Source organism: Procambarus clarkii, chromosome 65 (assembly GCF_040958095.1).
Source record: "Procambarus clarkii isolate CNS0578487 chromosome 65, FALCON_Pclarkii_2.0, whole genome shotgun sequence".
Taxonomy (NCBI): Eukaryota; Metazoa; Arthropoda; class Malacostraca; order Decapoda; family Cambaridae; genus Procambarus; species Procambarus clarkii.
Window position 1 is genome coordinate 20103228 of NC_091214.1, and position 26408 is coordinate 20129635.

At 37.8% G+C, this 26408-nt stretch overlaps 1 protein-coding gene across 1 annotated transcript; it reads left to right on the top strand.

The window, feature by feature from the left end:
- Nucleotides 1–229: 229 nt before the first annotated feature.
- On the top strand, nt 230–26408 carry LOC123771085 (transitional endoplasmic reticulum ATPase-like). The gene is given in 17 exon segments (XM_045763407.2): nt 230–264; nt 7228–7462; nt 8558–8665; nt 8667–8693; nt 9631–9810; nt 13300–13441; nt 14471–14590; nt 18093–18199; nt 18445–18625; nt 19511–19704; nt 21738–21887; nt 22052–22148; nt 22702–22829; nt 24030–24143; nt 24766–24960; nt 25055–25210; nt 25366–26408. Coding segments are annotated over 17 exon segments (2394 nt in total). The 5' UTR covers nt 230–244; the 3' UTR covers nt 25606–26408.

Consider the following 26408-nt stretch of genomic DNA (forward strand, 5'->3'; position numbering starts at 1 on the left):
TTTGGATGTGTAGTGAGATGTGGGGAGTGCGGAGGTGGCCGGGTGCTGCCTCGTGCGTGCTGGGACAGGTGGAAGGGGAGGCGGTGTGGGTGCCGTGGGAGAGGCGAAGCAGCGTCAATCTACCTTCAATTTTGCTCCGTCACCTCGGGAGCCTGGGCGAGCAGGCCGTGCTTCCCTCCACCACTTTACGCCACTATTGGCCTCCTGCTGCGGGTGCGGGAGCCGCAGCCCGCCTCCCGCAAGCATGGCGGGCCTCAGGGTGCGGCAAGTGTGCGGCGCTGGCCGATATTAGTCCCGGAATTGAAGGTGTTTACAGGAGACAAAGGCAGGAGAGAGGACGGGGTCCCGCTCAGCTGATCCCGGCGGGCCCCGCTCTGGGCCCCCTGGACGTGTCCACGACGGGCCCGCCACACGTCCACGCCAGCCACCTCTAACACCACCTACTACCTGGGCCATGATGGGCCCCAGTACTGGGCCCTGGCCTCCAGCAGGCACCACCTGCTGCAGGAGGGTCACTATATCCAACACGGGTCATGACTTGCACCTTGTTAGCTGTCTTAGCATGGTCCTGTTGTTAAGATGCGGTGTTATTGTTATAACTTTCTTGTGTTGGAAGTTATAACAATAACTTTCTTGTGTTTGAAGTTGTTATAACTTCCTTGTGTAGGTGAGTGTGGTCCATGACTCAGGCGGGTGAGTCATGGGGAACCTGCTCAAGACTGGTCCTCATGACTCAAACTAATATTTTTGGTCACGGGTGCATTATACCACTGTTACATTATACCAAAGTTGCATCATACCACGGTTGCATTATACCATGGTTGCATCATACCACAGTTGCATTATACCAAAGTTGCATCATACCACAGTTGCATTATACCAAAGTTGCATCATACCACGGTTGCATTATACCAAAGTTGCATCATACCACGGTTGCATTATACCAAAGTTGCATCATACCACGGTTGCATTATACCAAAGTTGCATCATACCACGGTTGCATTATACCAAAGTTGCATCATACCACGGTTGCATTATACCAAAGTTGCATCATACCACGGTTGCATTATACCAAAGTTGCATCATACCACGGTTGCATTATACCAAAGCTGCATCATACCACGGTTGCATTATACCAAAGTTGCATCATACCACGGTTGCATTATACCAAAGTTGCATCATACCACGGTTGCATTATACCAAAGTTGCATCATACCACGGTTGCATTATACCAAAGCTGCATCATACCACGGGTGCATTATACCAAAGCTGCATCATACCACGGGTGCATTATACCAAAGCTGCATCATACCATATAGGTCTTATAACCCATGTTCAGCCATGGGTTATAAGACCTATCCAAGCTGACCTAATGCTATGCATTTTGTTCTGATATACAACTGTAGATTATAATTTGAATAATTGTACCCCACTGTTTCCATGAGCTTAGTTGTTGCAATCCTACACATGCACATGGCCAGTATGGCCTCTTTCAATGGTTTTGTTGTAGTCCAACCTTGAAAGTTCAAAATTTGCTTCCTAATAAAGGTATAATTTTACCTTAACCAGGCCAGCAATGCTTGTGTGTACCTAGTGAATCTCTAAGTTTTATTTTACGCACTGTTAGTAAACATGTCGAGGACGGGCTCATGGTGTAATAAGTTCTTAATTAAAGATGGCATATTTTAGCCATATTTAAGGTACCAAATAAAACAAGGTTAAACAACCCTTGGCTCACAAGTGGCATACTTAAAGCAATTAACAAGAAACACGAATATGAAAACGAAACATTGACTTTGGCCTAGTTACAATAGTAGTAGTTAAGATACTCATCAGTGCTTACCAATATAATACAAAGAGCCAAAGCTTCTTTTTATGAGAATAGATTTAAAGAAGCAAAAGGAAATATGAAAAGTACATGGAACGCCATCTCTAACATCTAAGGGTCTAAACAAGTCGCATAATAAACAGATAAAACTACAAATATGGTTACACATTTGTGACACTTTAATATTGCAACTGAATTCAATAGCTTCTTTTATCAGTTGGTACTAACCTTGCCAGAAAAATCAGACTCGAACACGTTACTACATATCTCGCCGGCAGCTATCCTAACACTATGCCTTTTACCAGTAAGCCCGACACATTATATCCATAATTCAATCTCTTAAAACCAAAGCTGGGAACATGAATTAAATACCATCTATGATATACAAGATGATTGATTGATGAAGATTAAGCCACCCAAAAGGTAGCACGGGCATGAATAGCCCGTAAGTGGTGGCCCTTTGGAGCCATTACCAGTATCAATAGCCGATACTGGAGATCTGTGGAGGTGCAACTGCACCGTACAGAGAGGTCGTGACTTCTGGATATATGAGTGTGCTGCCCCTGCTCTTGTTCCACCCATAGGTCTGCTATTGAACAAATCTCTCGAGTGTCGTACTTCTCCTGATGTCCTTATAAAAGCAAGAGTGACGCCAGTTCATAAATAAGGCGAGACTGCTGACATAAACAATTAGACCATTATCGAATCTACCTATATTTTCAAATATATGAAAAAATTGTTTACAAACCGTTCTATTCCTACTTTGTAAGACTCAACATGTTAAGTCCAAGCCAGTTTGGCTTTCGTTCCCAAAAGCATACCAATGATGCCATTATTTGTCTGCTTAATATAATCTACACAGTTTAGAGGCAGGACCAAAGAACCAAAGCCCAACCCCCACAAACACAACTAAGCGAGTACAGCCCTTGACAAAAATGAGTTCCCAATTGGCCTCTGATTAACCTGGGAAAGGTCTTTGATACTGTAAACCATAACAACCTCTTGGCCTATATCCCAAAAATATTCGTCCAAAAATAAAATGTAATACTGTACTGTGTGGTAAAACATCTCGCATTGTATGGCATCAGCCTCTATGAAAATTTCATCCCAATAATGTTAAGAATTGGGGTTTTATGAGAATTTTATTAAGCCATGCACAACCAGTACAGATAATAACACCACCAATTTACTGGAACTCTGGGATAAAGAGATGCAAGCACCTGTCTGACGCATGGAAGAATAATAGTAGTAAGGAGAGTCCACAAAGTGGATATGCAGCTGGTGCCTTCTAGGAATGCTGATTGCCACCTGGAGAGCAAAATTTCACACAAATAATAATGAGCGTGTATGTCATTTTGCTGTATTTTTTTATATTGTATAAATACATTGCCCAGTGCTAATATTTGTCCTCCAAATTTGTTGTATAGAGGGGGATTTTTTCTTCTCTCCTATGTTTATCTGATTTTGTTGTGGCGTCTACATATTGGAGAATACATACCCATCACTAAGTACTGTGTGTGAAGTTGGAATGAAATTGGTCAACTTGTAAATCAGCCACAGGTGGCAGAACTTAATTATTTTCAGATTTCAAACTTTTTTTTTCTTTAGTCTCTTAGGTTGTTTTGCTGAATGGGGACCAGATGAGGGCTTTATCACTTATATAAGTATACTTGTATATCCTCTTAACACATTATCCTTATTATATTTTGTTTGGGGGGACTATTTTTTTCTTGACTTCATTTCGACACAAATTGACCTACATCTTTCACATATTGAGTATAAATGCCAAGCAATGTTTATTGAAACTTACAAGGAAATCCATGCAGTAGAAATATCATGTATAATGCTGAGAACTTGAACTAAAAATTTTGCTATAACTTTGAGACAGCTTTAAATATTCACATTTTTTTTTTTTTTTGTTCATGTTACGATGTTGATACATTATCAAAAGTTGGTACATTTGCCATGTCGAATATGCAGAAAAAAATATCAGCTTGAGCAAGTTTGTGGAAATTGGATCAGGGCCTCTTAAACTTCTCCACAATGGTATAAGAGGCCTTGCTCTGGGTTATGTTCGTTTCTATCTCGTGACATACCAGTATGAAGCCATCAATAGCATAACCTTCCCCACTCCTCCATTGGCAGTAGGAGTGCCGTAGGGCAGCATCTTGGAAACTTCTATTTCTTACATACAGCAATGATGCCACATGTTTTTTAACATTGTTAAACCTATACTACATTATTTGCTGATGATACTACCTTCATCTATTCTGACCCCAACCCCCACACACTAAATATTGTCAACAATGAATTAAAAATAAGAAGGTCCACTCATGGATGTCAACCAACAAACTTACAGTAAACATAGAAAAGACCTACTACATTTTTTATTGTAGGTCATTACCTTAATTCGGTAGTAAATTTGGTAGTAAATCAAATCAAATTCAACTTCAGATTGACAATGTTAACATTACCAAAAAAAAAAAAAAAAAAAAAAAAAGTAGCCTTGACCTATACATAGACAAGACATAGACTGAACTTCAGCACCCACATACAACACAGCCAAAAGTCTCAAACGGTCGGTATACCTGCTAAAATCAGATACAGTATATTATATTCCCAATTCTGCTCTCCTCTGTTATACTATGCACTAATTTATCCCTATCTTGCATACAATATCTGTGCATGGGGTTCAACCACTGCAAATTACCTCAAGCCTATCATTACTCGGCAAAAATCTGCTGTCTTCAGACACAACAGCCATGTTTAAGTCTCTTAACATGCTAAACACACGCACTCCACATATTCTCATGTGCTATCTACATATACAAAACCTTGTTTCTAAATACTAATCTTGAACTGAAACTTTTCCATGGCAGGTGTAATAGAACCCATGAGCACCACAACATAATAAATCTTTGATATCTCCGGAGTCAGACTAAATCTGTGCAAACACTCCATGTAAATCAAAGGGCCCAGTCTTTGGAACACACTCCCTGATGAATTAAAAAATTGTCCAACCCATCATCCCCTGTTCAAAAGTAAAACCAAAGTGTACCTAATTTCATCCTCATAGTTTCCTACCTTGTGCTTCAAACTGTGTATCTTGTACTACCCACTTCCCAATATTAGTACTTAAGGGGCCTTCAGTTCCAAATATGCCAAAAATATGCAATCAATGAAAACTATTTCGATTTCAATCAAACTTTTTTGACTAGTTGTATATGAAAAGGGCTTCATCTGGTCCAAGTCTCAGCATTGTAGCATAAATAGGAAGGGAGGAAAAAAAATTATTTTCCAAAATGGTAAAAAATTATCAAACACAAGTGAATTAAGGGGGGGCTCCCCCTTCCCCCTTCTGGGAAGGGGGGAGCTGCGCAGACAGCAACGCGGCGGTGTGTGACGTCACACTAGTTTGCTTGTTTTCGGTTGGGGAGTTCTATCTACTAGTTCGGTTTTTGGTAGCAATTTTAACCAGAATAGTGGTTTGTTTTGAGGCGCTTACCTTTCTGGGTGCCTGTTCCGGTCGATGGCAGACATAGAATGCTTCCAACCACACGGGGGCTTCTATAGGCCATTGCTCCCCTTGCCTCTCTGAGGGGGCCCGGTTCTGGCCGTGGTCCCCGGTAGGCCTAAGAACTCCATACACATGACTGATGCCAAAGTCTGACATTAGCATATCAGCCTGGGATAGCTCCGGGAAGCCTGCGGGACTCGCCCAGAAAATGGCGTTTCATTACATTCAACGCTGGTTTTTTTTGCTTACTAAACATAAAAGTAATTATATACCACCCAAGACTTCTGGTCTTTAAGTGCAAGAATTAAAGTATAATTAAGTTTTTTGTCAGTTACCACCTTTTGCTACCTAATAAATGGTGGCAGTTGTTTCCATTCCAAGCATAATGGCCAGCATAATGCCCTATATGACTGGGATCCCTCACTTGGACCGAATTCTATATCTATTGCTACTCTGACGTTGCTAAGTAGTTCCTCACTTCTACCTTTACATACCTCACTACCTGTACATACCTCACTACTTCCTCAGCATTGAGGCAGAAAGCAGGTCGATTCCCATGACTACTCTAGGTGTTGTCCATGACAGGCAGCAGTATGTTTCAGTGAATGTACACCACTTCTCCCACTGCCATTAAATATTGGCATTCTGCAGGTTGCATTGGTCCACTCATCTTTCTCATATAAAACGATGATCTTCCACATACCACCCAACATTTGAAGCCAATTCTGTTTGCCGAAAGACAACCTTCATTTTCTCACACGCTAGCCCACTTACTCTAAACGAAATTGCTTTGGTTTACAGTATTCACAATTTGTGGTAACTGCTAACATCAACAAGATGTTTTACATATTGTTTCGTAACGTCCAACAATCAAATTAATCTAAGAATTAACAATATCCAAATTATGGTCCATTTTTATTTTAAGTGTTGGCCCCATTAACCTTAAATTATACTTTGCTATTTTCCTGTTACTTTCTATATTACTCCATATTATTTCCGTTCTGTTATTAATGTAAATTAACTACTGTACTGCTTGCTATAAGTACAGACTCCATAATGTAATGGTCACTGCCTGTCATCTTAAGTATCACGTTTTTATTGTATTCATATTATTTTCCTTTGACTACTTCAGTTTTGTTAGCTTCCCTTTTTAGTATTAATGATCACTTACAAAATAGCAACAGGAATCTGCAAAATTGACAACTTGAAAGCAAACTTCTAGAAGAGTACATTGGATCAAACTAAGGAAATAAAAGCTGCAGAAAAACATTAGAAAGTTTACCTTTGCTAACAGTGGTAGACTGGTTGAACAAGTTGAGAGACAGAGGCGTAGATGCCACAATCGTTAGTACTGTATTGTAGTTTCAAAGCGTCATATGACAGTACTGAAACACCATAAGCATAGCTCTCATCCTGTAACTACAGGTACAGTAGGTAATTACACATAGGTAATTACCTGGATGGTGTGCTGTTGTATACATTCTGTGGCACTCCATGATATTTTAGGCCTACTCCAACAGTTTCTTAATATTGATAAACAATATATTAAATTAGATTTTAGAATATACATTATGTAGTTTTGACTGATAGCTTTCTTTGGCTGGAAAATTATCATCTTTTCTCCACCCTTGTGGCTAGTAAGCTTTTAATGTATACATTATGGGTGATATTTAGTGTTCACCTGTTGCTCTCGGTTCATGTGCAAGCATTAATTACTCTGGTCAGTATGTTTTGGTATGATGCACTATAAGATAACTGTGCATACACACGTATGTACATATGATATCTCACAATTTACATATGTTGTATACGTGGATTCAAGGTGTCCATTCTGTTATTTTACCTGTTTAAAAATTTATCCTTATTTACATACTTTTTATAGGGAAGACTTAGCAACAGCTATACTGAAGGAGAAGAAAAAGCCAAACCGCCTCATTGTGGAAGATGCCGTCAACGATGACAACTCTGTTGTGGCACTCAGCCAGGCCAAAATGGACGAGCTCCAACTCTTCCGAGGTGATACAGTGCTCATCAAAGGCAAGAAGCGCAAGCAGACGGTCTGCATTGTGCTCTCCGATGATACCATGTCCGACGACAAAGTTCGCATGAACCGTGTAGTAAGTAGTGGTCTTTGTGTTATGATTTGACAGTTGCACTGATAAGGTAGCAAAGTCAATCAATTCATCATCGCAAGGGCTGTTTAGATCTTCGCTGAACACAGTTCTGTACTTGTATCATGGACTTTGTTAAAAAAAAAAAATATCCATGATTTAACAGAGGCTGTGTATTGCATGCACACTTAATACTTGAACGTATTTCCACCTTATTTTAATGTTTGTCTTATTCAGGAGAGTTCATTAAAGAAAATTATACCATGTATCCTCAGTCTCTTTAGTATTGTGCATGTTAGATTTTGTGATAGTTTGTGTACACGAGGTAACTGTATTATGGAGTCTCAACAGCTAGGTAGGTTTGGTTATTCAGTTGTATTAGTTTTCTAGTTATAATACAGTAAACTCTTACTTAAAATCTCTGGGTCTTAAAGGTAGAAAATCCCCTTTGGATTAAATAATTCTTAAAATATAATTGTATATGATAGATGCTATTACAGGGTGTTGATTGTACTGCAATTCTGGTTTAACTCGCATTTGTATATTTTTTCTACTCATAAAATTGACTAAATTTGTTAATTTCATTTATTAGAGTAATATACACATTCGTTCTTGTGATAGCTCCAACAGTTCTTATTGGTATGTCCTTGACACTCTTTGCTGGTGGTTAATAGGTACTGTCACTCACAACCTGGGTAGAGAGATCACACATCCTGGCTCTAGTTGGGGTGAACAGTGCATGTGATGTGGTAGGGCATGAATGCTAAGTGACAGTACAGTAGCTTGGGAGGAGTAGTGCTGTTAGTGTTTTCTTTGTAACTAGGAGAGCTTTGAAGAATGTGTGTACCAAGTGCATACATTACCCTGCTGTCAAGGATGTGTTAGTGGTGCTTCTCAGTAATGCGTTGTAATTTTTAAGATTTGGCAAATGAATTGGTGTAAATGTTGTGCGTCTGTCTGGCCTTTCTTGTTTCCTCCAGATAGTTTCTTTTCTATCACATGCTGTAAGAAATTGGGTTATGATGTAAGGACCAGTTAATATTTTTAATTTGGATATTTGAAAATATTCTACTACGGTAACTTATGTAAATAATCTTGCAGGTGAGAAACAATCTCCGCATTCGTTTGGGGGATATTGTTGCCATTCAGCCATGCCCAGATGTGAAGTATGGCAAGCGTATTCATGTTCTGCCCATTGATGACACGGTAGGAAGGTCTCACTGGTAATATTTTTGAGGTGAGTAGTGTCCTGAAATTTCAGAATACATGATTGCAAGTTTACTTATTTCTCTCACTGTTCTGTTCATGAATTCTTCCAATAGCTTTAGCATAATTTATATTGAGCAAAAATAGAGTAGAAATATTATTGGTAAACAAAGTTTAGAGTACTGTACGTGCAGTTTTGAAGTGAAACCAGTTATACTGTATCTTTGAATGCTTTAATCATGAGTCATTTAAGTATCAGGTAACTCACTTTAGTATATTATGGGTCACACAGCCAAAGCTAAGTTTAGACATGGGTACAGCCAAAATGGTGGAAAATTTAATTATCCTCTAGGAGCACTATATAGATGCAAATCTAACAGCTCACCATAGCCTTAAAAGTACAAATACATTTTTTAGTGCTGTAAAGTAGGGCTTGATTTTAAGCAGCCATGTTTTAATTAGATGGCACCTATACAAGGTAAATATTTAGCTCATTCTCAAGAGTGTAATCACGTAAATACTCCTGGCTGTTAGTTTTGATAATGGGCAATTGTTATTTTTCTCATACCTGTGCTCATAACACCCAGTTAAACTTGCTTTATACCATAATTGTAATATATAGGTCTGATGATTCTTAAAACTGTACAACAAATTATGCTATACATTTGTTAATTAATTTAACAATTTTAGTATATAAATGGCGGTTTTAGAACATGTCCAACATTTTTCTGCAAGATCCTTCACAAGACTATATTGGGTTCAGATTTATGGGAAATTACATTTATAATTTTTATACAGTGCCATGAGTGAACTCCAACTGGAATTACATAATTATTTTCTGTAGGTTTATAAGCTTAACCACAAATCATTTATGCTGTTTGCCTTCTGTCAGAAATTTGTGAACAAGGTTTTTAGTTTAGTTTTTATGTAATTGTTAAACTAATATGACAACCATCTGCCTTGTCTAGGTGTTCCTGAAACCCTACTTCCTGGAAGCTTATCGGCCCATCCACAAAGGTGACCTCTTTCTTGTGCGTGGTGGCATGAGAGCGGTAGAGTTTAAAGTGGTAGAAACCGACCCAGCACCATATTGCATTGTATCTCAAGACACTGTTATTTACTGTGAGGGTGAACCAGTGAAGCGTGAGGTTAGTATTGTGGTATTATTGTTAGTATAATTGCTTGTGTGTGGGTGTGCAGGCAGCTGTTAACGGCAGCATTTTAGATAGGTTATCAGCAGACAAACCTATTCACCAACAGGGATTAGAGTAAAATTGGTTACATACAAACTACAGTGGAATCTCGGTACTTGAACAGTTTGGCGCTTGAACATTGTATTCATGTTTGGTAGTAGACCGTTTGTTCAGCACTCAAACATAAACACGCATCCCAGGTGAGTCAGTTTCCCAGTAGCTGTCGTGCAGTCCACACTACCACTAGATTTCTCTAAACTTTCTCGTGTTTTCTTGCATATTTTAATATTCTTAGTGTTAGTCACCATGGCACCTAAGAAAGTTAGCTATAAGAGCCAAGCAAAAAGAAAATGAGTTAGAATGATGATTGCGATGAAAAAAAAAGGACTGTTGCAAAATACAAAAGTGGTGCCCACATGTCTGCTCTTGCTACTGAGTTTCATGCCTAAATCTAGTTCTCTAGTAAAAGAAACGTGTGCAAAATGGGGGGGGGGGGGGGAGGGAGTGCAAAGTTTTCTTGAAAAATATCCCTGACAAAGGTATAATGGTAAGAGTAAACCCTGTCAAGGAGTAACATCTCTTCCTCTGCCTCGCTGCCTTTCAAATATGCAGTCAACTTGCCTTAGTGCAAGTAAAGTGTTTACAGTATTTGCATTTATTTCATTTATGTATTGTATTAATATACAGTATGTGTTTTTGTGGTCTGGAATGGATTAATCCAATTTACCTTTGTCCTTTCGGGAATTTTTTTTTATTACTCGTATAGATCAGTTTTCAGGAACCAATTAAGTTTGTGTACCGAGGTTCCACTGTACAGGTAAACAAATTCTTTAGAGGTATAATTTGGCTGATTACATTTTATTCAGGTTAATGTGCTTTCATAGTTTGGTGTGAAAATAACCAGAGCTGTAACAAGGGTTTGAAATGCTTATTATGCAACGTGATGCTCTAGAAGGTTATACATATTGAATCTGGTAGAACGATGTAAGGAAGTGTATTTGTGGGATGAGCCAGTGGCAAGTGCACTTGATAAACAAAAGTGGACAAGCCAATGAGACGGAGGAAAAAGATAATGGAAATATGATTTAAAAGTATTTGAATTTATTAGTTACAGAAAATTAAATATTTAAGTAAATAGAACAAATTATAAAGTAGGTGGAGGACATTTTGAAAGTTCATGGGAGGAAGTATTATGAAAAGTCAGTCTTTGGTAAATAAGCGTTCTTCAATTTTAATGAATCTTTATTAAAGTAAGACTGCAAGGACAGTAATAACATTTAAGGGTTCATTATGAAAGTTTCACTGACAGAACTATACACACGCATTGTTTTGTTAATTAAAGAGATTGCTCCAAATTGGAAAGGGGCAAATATTTTTGGAAGTTGTAATAAATTTTCCCATAAAAAGAGGTTTAAAGATTGCACTAATTGTAGATGCAGTATTTTAGCAATTTCCTCCTAACTTTACATGCCTTTTAATGGGGATGCTCATTCTAAGATGTTAGTCTCGGTCAGATCACCTTTGAAACTATGAAGAAACAATTATGAATCGGAAAGTATATGGTCTTTTATAGTTTTTTTTTTTTTTTTTTTTTTTAAATATTTGTACTTGCACATGTTAACATATGTTGCTGCATTTATTGATATTAAATAGTATTATTACCCTAGCTGTATCATGTGTTAGTATGTAGGGGTTATCTTACCTTGTGGTGAATCCAAAGGTCAAGTTCCCTGTGGCCTGATCTCTGACCAGACCTCCTGATTGATGGCTTGGTCAACCAGGCTGTTGGTTGAGGGTGCTTGCAGCGTGACTGTATGAATCACAGCTTTGTTGATCAGATATCCTTTGGAGGTGTTTCAAGAGTTCTTTCTTCAACACTGTGAGGGGTCGGCCAGTTATGTATGAGCCGTATGTGTAGTGGAAAGCGTGTTGAACAGTCTCGGGCCTCTGATGTTGATAAGTTCTCTCTGAGTACCTGTTGCACATCTCCTTTTCAACAAGGTTATTCTGCACATCCTGCCATGCCTTCTGGTCTCATGTGATGTTATTTCTGTGTGCAGATTTGGGACCAGCCTTTCTAATATTTTCCATGTGTAAATTATGTATCTCTCCTGCCTGCACTTTAGGAAATATAGATTTTGGGTTTTGAGTCAGTTCCAGCAATTTAAATGGTTTATTGAGTGGATTCCCAATAATCCATAATGGGTGCTCACAACAGTGTCGAGCGTTACGAAGTGTCTGGGATTGCTCGCTTTGCAAAGACAAATTTTGTACCCCTGCAAGGCATTATGTTGAGCTTACAATCCATGGTACCTCTGTAAAGTAGTAAGAGCCATCATACATGTAGAAGGGGGGGGGGAGGAAGGGGAAGAGAGAATTACTTATACTAGATAGTTAGATATATACAGTAGTACCACTGGCTTGCCATGCATGGAAAGCCATTGGTACTAATCATGGTAATAATCCATGTGTTGGGTGGCTTGGTTTACCATAAAGATAGTAGTTTCCCTGCAAGGTGGGATATTGAGCTTACAATTCACTGCTTGGGAAGTAGATGAACTCCCAGAACCCACTCCAGGTATGATCCAGGTACTGTCATAATACCTGGCCACCCCATACTCCACCATGGTGGAGGGATGCCAACAAACACCAGAATAGTATCTGTGAACATGTCTGGTTTTACATAAAAAATATAGTTTAGAAAAAATGTGTATTACTGTCGAACGTAGGGTTGGCCTGGTGGATATTAGGGGGGGGAGGATTGCTCATAATTGCATTAATATGCATCATTTCAGCATCTTTTTTTTCTGCCAGTGTTGCTATATTCCAGAGGCATTTTAAGACATTTTACTTACTTTACCAGTGAAGATGGTTGGATTTGATGGCTTGAGAAACATGTAAAATCATATGATGGGTGATATTATATGGAAGTGATTCCAGTAAATTGGTAAAGAAACCGAAATGTGAGAAATTTGTAGGTGATGAGGTACATGCAGAAATGATTGAATATTGGAGTAAAAATAGTGGGTGTAGAAAATTTGGCTGAAGTCATGGAGAAGTGGTAATGTGCCAGGATTTGAATTATCAGATGCCACGTATTATACATTTGTCAAAATAAGAGAACTTTGGGAGCAAGATTTGAAAGTTGACTGGCTAGTGGATAAGAAGTATTAAGTACAGTAAGTTGCTGAGAAATATATCTGTGATGAACAAGTCTGGTTATGGTTGTCCTGTATTTTTACCCAAAATACTTTGGAAATGCTAATTTCTGCTTAATTGGTTTAAATTAGAAAAAATTGTACTTACACTAATAAAGGAAGTTTGTAGTGACAATGTTTTTGAAATGGTAAAAATGTTGATGAATACTATATAGTTAGCATTGTCAAAAAATTTGCATGTATTGCAAGCTTAATTTACACTTGTTATTGGCTTCATTGTGCACAGGAGGAAGAGGAACAGTTAAATGAAGTTGGTTATGATGACATCGGTGGGTGCAGAAAACAACTGGCTCAAATCAAAGAGATGGTGGAGTTGCCGTTGCGCCATCCCTCTCTCTTCAAGGCCATTGGTGTTAAACCACCAAGAGGTGAGTTTTTATCAGGCTGCTTGAGTTTGTTCATGACAAAGTACATGAAATTTTTATCTTGGTACCATCCCAGGGAACATGCTTTGATTTATGATCCCTTATCTTGAGATTATTTCGGGGCTTGGCGTCCCTGTGGCCTGGTCCTCAACCAGGCCTCCTCTTTGTTACACACCCCCAGGAAGCAGCCCGTAGCAGCTGTCTAACTCCCAGGTACCTATTTACTGCTAGGTAATGGGCATCAGGGTGAAAGAAACTGCTCATTTTGTTTCCGCCTCCACTGGGGATCGAACCCGGAACCTCAGGACTATGAATCTGAAGCGCTGTCCATTCAGCTGTCGGGGCCCCACTCCCTAGAGAGAAAAAAGTGCATAAAGCTTGCTGCCTGATATTAGTTATTCATTAATGGTACCTCATTTGTCAGTCGAGTTGGGTAGGGAAGCAACAACCCATTGTAAAATAGAGGAATAATGTAGTGAATTTTTTTTTAGTATTGAATGTACCTATCCTTTATATTAATGAAAGGAAGAGTTTCCAGGCCAATTTTCATTTGGGATCCCTGTAAGGCATGTGATGAGAGGCTGGTTGCACATTGAGGTGGTGTGTAGAGGGGTTAGCACACCCATACACCACACTGGTTATTCCTAGGTATTAAAATGAAGAGGTGAGCTGGTCATACATTTGCATGTACTAGTTGAACAAACTGCATTAAACTTCATGTGCAGGTGAAGGTTTCTGAAGCCTCCTCACTTCTGGCAAGGTCTGCATCAATAACCAGTCTTCAGAGTTGGCCACCAGTCCTTGACTGTCCTTGTATCCCTTCAAAGTGATAGTCACATTGCCTTAGTGTTTTCTCTTGATAATTACCTTACCTGTATTAGGCATCATTAATTTTATAAGTTTGGTTTTCTTCAGCTGTGGGGATTATTTTTGCCATTTTGCTTAAAGTTGAGTGTTGTATAAAGATTTAATAGTTCAGCGAATAGCATATTTGACTATTTAAATGAAAAGTAATGATTTTTTTTCTTGCAGGTATTTTATTATATGGACCCCCGGGAACAGGAAAAACGCTCATTGCACGAGCTGTTGCTAATGAAACGGGAGCTTTCTTCTTCCTGATAAATGGCCCAGAAATTATGTCTAAATTAGCAGGTAGGCAAAAATAATACATAACTTTTCTCTCTCCGTCCCCTACTTGAATATTGTGAATGAATTGCTACTAACAATTTCAGCTCCTGACTGCCCTCTTTCATACTTCAGTTTATATTAAATAGTGAAGCTACAAGCTTACTATGGGTTTTGTATTTCAATGTTCTAAAATGATCAAATGAAACATGTTTGGCCCAAGGGTATTCAACACTGTCTAAATGTAAGGGGCATATCTAATGTCCTTTTTAGTCATTCAAAGGGTAATTTGATGTACCTTGAAAGTGTATCTGTTCAGCTAGGCTGTGATTTCTACATCAATGGCCAGCAGCCTGTTCAGAGACCTGGTACTGTGGACATTAAGCTGTGCAGCCATCACAAGGTGTACAGTTAAAAATATATATTTACAGATTTATGAACATTTTCACACTTCACATTTTTTATGGTTAAAAATGTTTTTGTAACCATGATAAATGATTGACATCTATCTTTTACCTGTAGAAAGGTTAAAAAAAAAAGGCATTATCACCATTCCTCTTCGGTAGTGGTATGGTTTCGTACATTACTATATTACATGTAAAGGTGTGAAAAGGTATCCTGTTTCTGATAGAAATCATTCACAGTTGAGTAGTGTGCATGCTTGAAACTATTTTATTGGCCAAGCATACTGCACCACTTTATTAGAAATATATGTTATACTTACATTTTACAGTTAGTATATTTTTGATATACTGTTCATAATGTACATCCTGGCATCGTGTTGTGATGTCAAAATATGTAAGTATTCCCTTGAGAAAAGGGCATATTTCTTGATGAAATGGTTTTATACAACATTGCCTGATGAAACTGTAGCAAATGTTAATTAATAATTAAATAATTAACTTGTACAATAGGTTAACTATCAATTGGAGTTGTATAACATCTTTATTCATCCCTCTACCAACTTCAGTGAATTTGTAGATATGTTTTCTTAGTAATATAAATTATGACATTATCATTCCTGTCATTGCGGAATAACTTGGGTTGAAGCCTGGTCCCTGGCCTGCTTTCATGCACACCTGCACCTCGGCCTTTTCTTTAACTGTCAGTTCATGCTCTAACGGTATTATAAATAAAGGTAATCAGTGCCAAGGCCACTTCCCTGCCATCTATATTCTATATAAATAAAATATTCTGCCTCGTCTTGCAAATTGAAGTTTTTGTAGATATTGCAAATTGTGACTGCATTTTAAGGATATTAACACTTTTGTGATCCAGCGAATGAAGAAAAAAAACTTTCCCCAAGTGGGATTGGCGTTTCGGGCGATCGAGCGGCAACATTTAAAAGTGTATACTCTTGTCACTGTCCTGACGTTAATTTTCGATGTACGTATTTCATTTTTGTTCCAATGTGTTCGCAATAGAATGTTCTAGAAGAACATAAGTATAAAATGTCACCAAAACATAAGTTAGATCAGCACCAAATAAGAAACTACGTCGATCACTAGCCGTGAGCGCCAGACAGCAACGAAATGTTTCTACTATCTTCAGGGTTATCAACTCCATACTTGTCCTACAGGGTTAATTTTGGTATCACTGAAATCACAATAAAATTCTCTACACGGACATATGCATATACATATATAGAATCAATGTCGCAGCCACCCACAAGAGTGTGGGAAGTGGCCGAAGTGTTACCCGCGGCGGCATATCGGCGAAACCCGCATTGAAAAGTGTATATTCAATTCACTGTCCTGACATTATTTTTCGATGTACATATTTCATTTTTGTACCAATGTGTTTGCAATAGAATGTTCTAGAAGAACATAAGTATAAAATGTTACATAAGGATGCGTTCGACCGCAACAAATATAAAAACTACGTCGATTATACTCTTCGTGTCAATAATACAATTGTTTTACCACGATGATTCACTGCCATGCCGTTCTCCCAAATAAGCTCTTCGGCTATTAGAGAAAACGTAAATTTCATGGCGAACATTTGTAAACTATCCCCAAGTAGATCGGATAGAAATTGGAGTTTATACAAATATTTTATCTCGAGACTCCAGCTGGAGTCACCCATGCGGAAACAAGACAAAACTTGGTGACGATGTCCGGCGCCACCGCTGGGCGAAAGTGTTAAGACTTCAGTATTGAAAATTTGACCTTTTCACTTTGATAACATGTTTGTGGTCCACTGTGTATTATGGTTACACCATTAATTGGAAAGGTGATTATAAAGCTTGCTTTTACCTAATAATTAACCATTAGACAGTGGACATTGTCAACTTTTGATTCACAGGGTAATGCTGTTATCATATGATGATTTTTAAACCATTATTTTCTGGGTTATACATTTATGATGCAACTATAGATATAGTAGGTCTGTGTGGCTGTAATGGAATTTGCCTTGACCTATGAACAAAACCCTACTGTGATTCATTGTACAAATGCAATTATCATGAATGTTGCCAAGGGAATGCAGTCATCGTCATATGACGATTTAAACAATTATTGTTTTGTGTTCTACATGTATGATGCAAATATGGATATAATATGGCTCTGTGGATGTTAATAAAGAAAATAAAATAAAATAAACTGTGAATCATCTGAGGATAAGACGAGAACCGTCAGCAGAGTCGAGCGCTAATCATTGACAAGTGCCAGACACAGCCTTGCAGAGTGTGAAACTATTGTGGCATTATGCAGTAGCGCAGCTATACTAGGCAGATGTAATGTGGCTCGCACCTTGTATTAATTAAAAAAAAAAAAAAAGTGCTGCTTTGCCCCTTGCAGTGTGAAAATTGAACAGGATATAAAGAATGATCAGATGAAAACACAATCTTCTCTAATATTAAATATGAACAAACGCTTAACATACACTTTGCTAGCACATGAGAAAATATAAAATAGTAACATAAATAGACTTGCGTAATGCCAAAAATAATGGTGACACGAAATATTTCCATAACACTGACACCTGAACACAAGGCAGTGAGGAGGCACACGTCGCGTGGAGGAACAGTGCGTAGACCCCGAACACCTGGAGAGAACTACAGTACTGTGATGAGCAAGGTCAAGAGTACTTGTACCCCTGCTGGTGTCGTCACATCCTTTGTCACCGAGGCTTGGAATTGGAGGCCGGTAGCGTAACTGGTAGTTCCCCCCCACAGATAACCAGAGTCTGCAGAAAACACCTGCCTGGGGCTCTGGGGCCGGGTGATGGTGGGTGTTTCCCAGACGTATGGCTGGGTTGGCTGGCGTATTGGGGATATGCAGTGATGTTACATGAAGGCGAGTAGGAAGAGGTGCTCTCTTTCTCTTTCTCTTTTTCTCTTTCTCTCTCTCCCTTTTTCTCTTTGTTCACCCCCCCCTCCCCCATGGGCTCACAATGGCACGTGCTACTTGGAACTTTTGTTCCGAGTAGCTGAATCTAAAACAAAAACAGTTAAACCTTTTAAATGTTATAAATTAAATGCCGGTACTGAATGGGTAAATTTTTTATTATATAAACAACTTATTTTCAGGCGAATCTGAAAGCAATCTACGGAAAGCGTTTGAAGAGGCAGAAAAGAATTCGCCTGCCATTATTTTCATAGATGAAATTGATGCCATCGCACCAAAACGTGAAAAGGTATTAATGTAATTTGTAGCTCTTGTTTTATTTGTAAACTTTGTATGTCAGACCATGAGTTAATGGCTAACATGAAACTTAAAATAGCTTACTGGTGTATGTCTGATGTGCATTAAAGTTCAAATTTATGTATTAATGTAGCTGAAGATTCTTCTCATTCGTCATGTTATTTGAGCACATTAAACAACAGTGTTGTTTCAGTAGTAATTAAGCATTTTAAGGCCTTGACATAATGTATTTTTCAGACACACGGAGAAGTTGAGCGACGCATTGTATCACAGTTGTTGACATTGATGGATGGCCTAAAGCAGCGCTCACATGTTATTGTTATGGCTGCCACAAACAGACCAAACTCTATTGATCCTGCTCTTAGGCGATTTGGTCGTTTTGACAGAGAAGTTGACATCAGTATCCCAGATACTACAGGTATAGTGGGGTTGTAACTTGATCATTTTAATCTCTAAATGTTTGATGTGTAGATAATGGTCCACATTCAATACTTGAAGTTACTATACAATGTAAAATGGAAGCCATTAGGAGCAGCAGAGTACTTGTATAGGAACTATACTTGTTAAGTGAAGGAGTTCATATGTTTAATTGAAATAGCATTTAGATGTGTAAAGCCTTAAAATTTATTGACATTAATAAGAATAAACACATTATACCTCATCTAATGGTGGTGTGTTCCAAGAAGTGTTAGCTAATTAGCAATATGAGTAGACAAAAGGCTACTTGAAAGGACTCGCCTATGAGGACAAGCTGAGAGAACTCACAACCTAGAGGAGACAAGATACTGGGAGGATATGATAACTATATAAAATGTCTTAAGGGAATAGATAAGGTAGATAAAGGAAGTCTACTTAAATTAAAAGAAGGTAGGGCAAGGACATTGGTGGAAGCTGGATATGCAATAGTGTCGAAGATATACGAGGAAGTTCTCATTCCCTGTTCAGGTGGTAGGCAAGTGGAATGCAGTGAAGGAAGAGGTTGTTGAATCCAATTCCATCCACAATTTTACAATGAAATATGTTGAAAATGTTTAATGTTTAGAGGGGTAATTAGTGCTAGGTATGCATGGCTAGGAGGTGGCAGACATCGAGCTAAATCACATTCCCTTGTAGTCACTGATAGGTAAACACACACACACACCTGCCCTTATTTATCTGTACACACTCAACATTACTATAGCTGTATATTGTATATCATTAACAAATTTGTGCTGTGCAGGGTGGCATTAAATAAAGTAGTGTACAGCAGTATCATTGTTTTATATTTCAATTGCCATAATTTTCTCACCATTGTTGTCTTCAGGTCGTCTTGAAGTCCTGCGTATTCACACCAAAAATATGAAGCTCTCCGATGATGTGGACCTGGAACAGATTGCTGCCGAGACTCACGGCCATGTTGGTGCTGATCTGGCTGCTCTCTGCTCAGAAGCTGCCCTTCAGCAAATCCGTGAAAAGATGGATCTTATTGATCTTGATGATGACCAGATTGATGCTGAGGTAAGGAATGAATTCATGTTATTGTGCATGTACTCTCTTGTGAGGGAAGGGAGTAGCAAGGTAGAGGCTCGAATATATAACCTTTACACCTACTGTATCTAGAGAATCTGGGTGGAATACTTTGGTAAAAAATCAAAGGGTTATTGTATGAAGGAATAGTAAAAACAAGGGTGGTGACATGAGGGATGAATGTGAGCAGAGATGGACTACCATTTACCATCAATGATGGTACTATCATCAATGGTAGGGAATGTTGCTTGATGGGTAAACACAGCTATTTGGACTATATAAATAAAACAGTAAAGAAATGTTTATGGAAGAGTGAGCAACAATGTGACATTGTCATAGAAAGTGACCAAACCAAGGCAAAGGGAATTCTCAGAAGTAAAGAAAACTATGGTGTCAAAATCAAGGGAAAGACTTAGGAATGGTTAGAGAAGTTTTAGAAACAAAATGAGAAATGGATGGGAACAGGGAGAGATCCAAAGAGGTTCTCAGAACAGCTTAAATGTTCACCTTTTTCAGAATTGATGTCTCCTCACCCCATGAAAGTTGGAAATAAAGTAATGACTAATTGTGTAAAAGTAGTTCACATCTCGCTGTGTAGTACTACTGTACTTGCTGTGTAGTACTACTGTACTTCAGTATTAACCTTTACTGCAGCAATCTTTGAGTGTACTTGATATAATAGTAGACGAGATAATACAACCATTATTTCTGTTAGTATAGTTTGAGAAATTAAATAGTCAACAACAGTCTATACACAAACATACCATTCCTCTAACACACTTGAGTTGCATATTTTTTTCATGGAAGGTCCATAATAATAATAAACAGTCTCAACTTGAGGTAAATACATGCTCACCCATCTACCTTCTCACATAGACTGACTTGCTCTGGATTAAGAGGCATCAGCTACACCTTCCCAAGGTCACACTGCCCTCTGCGAGCTTAATTAGCTTTCCCACAAACCTCTACCATGGATCGTGGTGAGTCAGGATAAATGAAAATGTGATAATTAAAGCAATGTGGTTTGTTTATACTGATTGCTTCTTGGTAAGCAGTTGGTTTATCATACATTTGCAACACATTTACACACACAGGCAATTGTGGACTTTCCTAACCATTAATTACCGTATTTGCCGGTGTACAAGACATGTTTTTTAATTTTTAAATGTATAAACAAAATTGCCCTGCATCTAATGCTGCCATATTATGGATGAGACCAAGTGCCATAGGCTAGGGAGCCAGACGAGCATACTAGGTAAGTTTGCGGGGCACAAAAATTCTTGCTAATAATAAAATATTGAAAACGAGCAGTTACCATAGTCTGTTATCACAAACTTGCAAAAAATTGCTTACGATACATCAGCAGTTGTGAAGGAAACTCATGTCATCTTGCCACCTTAACTAGCATACATAACCCACAACTGATGTCATACATTATTTAACTATTGTCTTATCTTTAAGATGCATTTATTCATTAAATGATAAATGCTCCTAGAAATTTTAAAGGAATGTTAAACTTTCATCTGCCCGTCAGCCATTTGCAATGAATAAATGACAAAACCAGTGTGTTGTGATAGTGTGCCACCACTGGGTGCGCCGCCCTCGTGCCAACACAAAATATCCCAGCCAGAAATAGAATTTTCACAGCCTGTATAGCAATTCTTGCCCAAAATATAAAGAACTATAAAGCTGATCTTAAAGGAGGTAAGAGTTGGGGTACAAAATTCACTTTAAAATATAATTCAATAAATGTATGATGACATAGTTTTTCCCACAAAATATCCTTGTAAAATAGAAGTGCATTGAATGCGAGGGCGAGTCTTTTACGCCGGCAAATATGGTGCTCCTTGTTCAAAACAAGACTTCAATCTTATGGATTTGGCTTTTAGATAATCCATTTAGATAAGCATGAGTAAATTTATGAATTTTTGTAACTAAGGATTATATACCTGTATATATCAGTTTTGATATGTACAATAGATGGTCATAAATTTTCTAAATTGTAAAAATGTTTTATCCATCAGGTACTTAATTCTCTAGCAGTGACTATGGAGAACTTCAGGTTTGCCATGGGCAAGAGCACACCATCAGCCCTCCGTGAGACTGTAGTGGAGGTGCCCAACATTACCTGGCATGACATTGGTGGCTTGGAGAATGTTAAGAGAGAGTTGCAGGTAAGATTTCTTCAAAGATCACTATTAATCTGGAGGCAGAGTTTAAACAAAATGTTATGACCGAGTAGTTTGGCCATCTTGTGGAATATTGTGTAATAACTATTTTAAATTTATTTTAAATGGTATATCCATTACCTTGACAATGTGTTGTTTCCCTAATGTAGGAGCTGGTCCAGTATCCTGTGGAGCACCCAGACAAGTTCCTCAAGTTTGGTATGACCCCCAGCAAGGGTGTCTTGTTCTATGGCCCTCCTGGTTGTGGTGAGTGACACTTTATTATCCTCCTTGCATTTATTTCACACCTAACACTGTCTAGAAATTCATTAAGACTTTGAACCTTATCTTTGTGCTTAATGTAAGACCTGTAGCTAAGCTTTTGAGAAATTTTTAAATTAAATTCATCCAGATCTTGCTTAAATAGGGGTCTGTCTCTAGTTTTTTAAATCTTTAAATGCATATAGGATGAATTGGGCATTTTTGTGCTTACAAAAATTAAAAAAAAAAAAGTTTTAAAATCCATATCTTGAACATGTGAAAAAAAGTATACCCCCCAACTTCCCTCCCTCAAAAATTCATGAAGCCCTTTTCAAGATGGCAGATATTTACTGGAGGTCCAAGTTATTAAAACATTGATGTGCCATCACAATTGCTTGCCCCTCATTGTAATATTACACCGGTAGTTAAATACTTTCCTTACTTCCATATCTATAATTAACTCTTGTAGTGAAGGAAGTCGGAAATGTTGAAATGTATTTCTGCTAATGTTGATTTAGTAATCAATTAATATATCGTATAATATTTTTGCTTCCCTTAGGTAAGACGCTGTTAGCAAAGGCTATTGCTAATGAATGTCAAGCTAACTTCATCTCAATCAAGGGTCCAGAATTACTTACCATGTGGTTTGGTGAATCAGAAGCTAATGTGAGAGATGTGTTTGATAAGGTGAGTCAATCAGCTACAGTATTTTAAGGAATGGTAAAGGTGAAATGTATTTAGTGTTCACAATAGTGGGAATGCCTTAGTGCACTAGATCTGTTGATGCACAAGAAGTATTTACAAGTGTGGATGTGTAGGTGGATTTTTATTTCGCATTTGTCCAGAGCGTGTTCATTCCTGTCAGTTCCAGTCCTAGCTAACCTAGATTAACCTAGCTCACAAGAGTGGTTGTACATGTCCTTTTGTGGATATTTAATATTTATAATGAAATGCAAAAATCAAGTAGCGCTAGAAATAGTTTTTGCGAGATGTACATATGTACTGTATATGTGGGTGTCTCGCACAAATCTTTGATTAACATAGCCAAAATATAACATAAGAATGGCAAACTCAACCAGTCTGCTGGTTGAACCAGTTAGTTCTTTCCAAAAATGCTTCTGGTCTTTGGAAAATGTTCTCAGATCTTCAGTATTTTCTGCATAATATATTTGAATAAAGCATTTCTACATCCTTAAATATTTTAGCTTTGAGCATGGTAACAATGGTTTCAATGATGCTTGCTTCTTGTCAGCAGATAAAAACAATATATGTTCCTCTTTTGCTAACCATTATTTCTGTCACATTGACGAGGAATAATTCAAATAGTATTGTAATGCTCGTGAGTGGACATATCTTGTAAGAGATCCTACTACCCTTTTATCATTTACTCATGCCACTAAGCAACTCCTCCCCTCCCAGGTGTGCAACTCCACACATTCTTGGCAATCTTAAACAAAAATATTGTATACATCTCGCTTGTTAAAGATTTTATTCAATCTCTTAAAGTTTAATATCTAGTATTTTTCTCATTGAGTAATTCTTGCTACTTCTTGAAGTTATGCACTCTTGGATCTTCAAAATACAATTACCCCATAATGACTGTTATTACGTGCATTTTTTATAAAAACCCTCCATATATTACTCGCTTGGTGTCATATCATACAGTGTAGACAGTGTAGTTCTTTAAATGAAGTCGATTAGTTTTATACCATTTAATTATTGCATAAATTTTTCAATCTTCAGTCATTATTATTTCTTGGGATACTGTTTCATCTGTTGCTATTCTTGTGGCCTATTCATTCATCTAAATTGTCCATTAAAAAGTTTTAACTTCATGATACCATATTACTTTTATAAAATAAACTACCTCGCATACCTTATTTTTAGGCTCGTGCTGCTGCACCTTGTGTGTTGTTCTTCGATGAGTTGGACAGCATTGCCAAGGCCCGAGGAGGTTCTGCGGGTGATGCAGGCGGAGCTGCTGACCGAGTCATTAATCAGGTAACATTAAAATGTTTGTGTAATATTGTACTTGCTTAATTGGCTAGGATTCCAAACATTTATTTCGCACCTTGCAGAACTTCTTATGAATTGTGTGTGTAGGTAGCATTTTATTTTATTAGGCCAGTCATATCTTCCAATCAACATAGTGGTACTGTGTTTGACTTTTATTACAGATGGGACTCGATGAGTTTTCTTTATTCAATCTTAAATTTCCAGTAGGGTTTAGTTTACATATTATTGTAGTAACGTTCTTAGACCTTGGTAATTGTAATCACATGAGGGGTACGATTCAGTAGGAATTGACTTGTTTTAGCAAATCTCCTAAAAATGTAAATGCTTATATAGATGAATACAAATGGGCAATTTTATTTTGGTTTGTTTAACTATCAAATTGCTTGCCCAAGGGTATTATGTGTGAATAATGTGTACTGTAATTAGTGTAATAAAATTAAAGCAGAATGTTAATTAACTATTAAGTGACTGCATTTGTTTTTTGGCAAGTGTTGTTTATATAAGAGATAATTGAGATGATTATAACAATCTTAGAGCATAAAATAAATTGGTGTAATATAAATTTGGTAGTTTGAACCTTGACATGAAGTTTGTTTCTCTGATGTAGGTACTTACGGAAATGGATGGAATGGGTGCCAAGAAAAATGTCTTCATCATCGGTGCAACAAACAGACCTGATATTATTGATCCAGCTATTTTACGACCAGGGCGTTTGGACCAGTTGATCTACATACCCCTTCCTGATGAAAAGTCTAGAGTACAGATCCTTAAGGCATGCTTGAGGAAATCCCCAGTGTCTAAGGTAGGATACTTGGTTTTGTCTTAACTTTGCACAAATTTGTTCCATTTCTTTGAAATATTTACATTACTAAAATTATATTTCTTAACTATTTCAGCGGGTGGATCTGGATTACCTTGCGAAAGTGTCCCATGGATTCTCTGGTGCGGATCTGACAGAAATCTGCCAGAGGGCTTGCAAGCTGGCTATCAGGCAGGCTATTGAAGCAGACATCAAGCGGGAGAGAGAGCGAGCTGCTGGAGACAACATGGATGTTAGTATCAAAATCTAGAGCCATCATTTTAATCTATAATTTAATATAAAACAAAAAATATACTGCAATGCAATGCTTAGGCTACATGTTTAAATAAAAAAACTGTATTAAGTTAAAATTTTTAAGGTCGGCTTGTTTTCTTTATGTATTGACAGATGGAGGAAGAAGACCCTGTGCCAGAGATAACTCGGGATCACTTTGAAGAAGCTATGAAGTATGCTCGCCGTTCTGTTTCAGACAATGATATTCGCAAATATGAAATGTTCTCCCAGACGCTTCAGCAGAGTCGAGGGTTTGGGTCCAATTTTCGGTTCCCAGATCAACAAGGTCAGGGAGGCAGCAGCCACGGTGGAAACTTTGGTGCAGATGGAGAGGATGATGATCTATACTCTTAAAAGCTTCTTTTCTTCCCAGTGGGTGATAAATGCTTCAGGGAGAATCAATCTACTTTCAAAATGAATTAGAACATCATTCATGAGTGATGTGTGAAATACAAAATGTTTATTGAAGATGTGCCCGTGCAAGTGTGCACATGTTCAGCAATATTGACTTTTAGTTTTTGGTCAAAAGGACCTAGGATATTATTATGCATCCAGCAATCACGCCTTGACAAGTTGACCTACATCCCAATTGTTTACCAAGTAGTTTTTTTTTAGGGTATGGTGTTTTTTTTGTGGTCCAGGAAAAACACCCCTATTCATGAATGATAGAAATCCAGGACAAATGGTAACTAGTAAGTAGAGGGAATGATAATATATGCAGGGGCTAAGAAAGCTTGTACAGTACTAGAAGTGCAGGGAATGGGTAAGTTATATTGGGCATTGATGCAACTTTGTGAGAACATTTTGTTGCAAGCTTTGGAATTTCACTGTAACAATCTGTGTTATTTGTTGCATTTTAGATATTTTGTCCTTTAAGGCAAGTTAAACAAATTTATTGTATTTTTTATATGAATTCAGTAGTAATAGTTAAAATGTTTCATGCACTCTGAGGCAGTTCATTATGAAGATCCTATTATTTATGAGAGGTATGCTGCTTGCACCTTTGATACAAACTAGTGCTCCACTGATAAGTATTTTTTTTGTGTACTGGATTATTGGTAAGGAGCAGTACATGTGGTGATTGTATTATATTCCCATGTGTAAATGTTAATACATAAACTTACCTTTTCTTACACAGTAAAAAAGAGAAGTCTTAA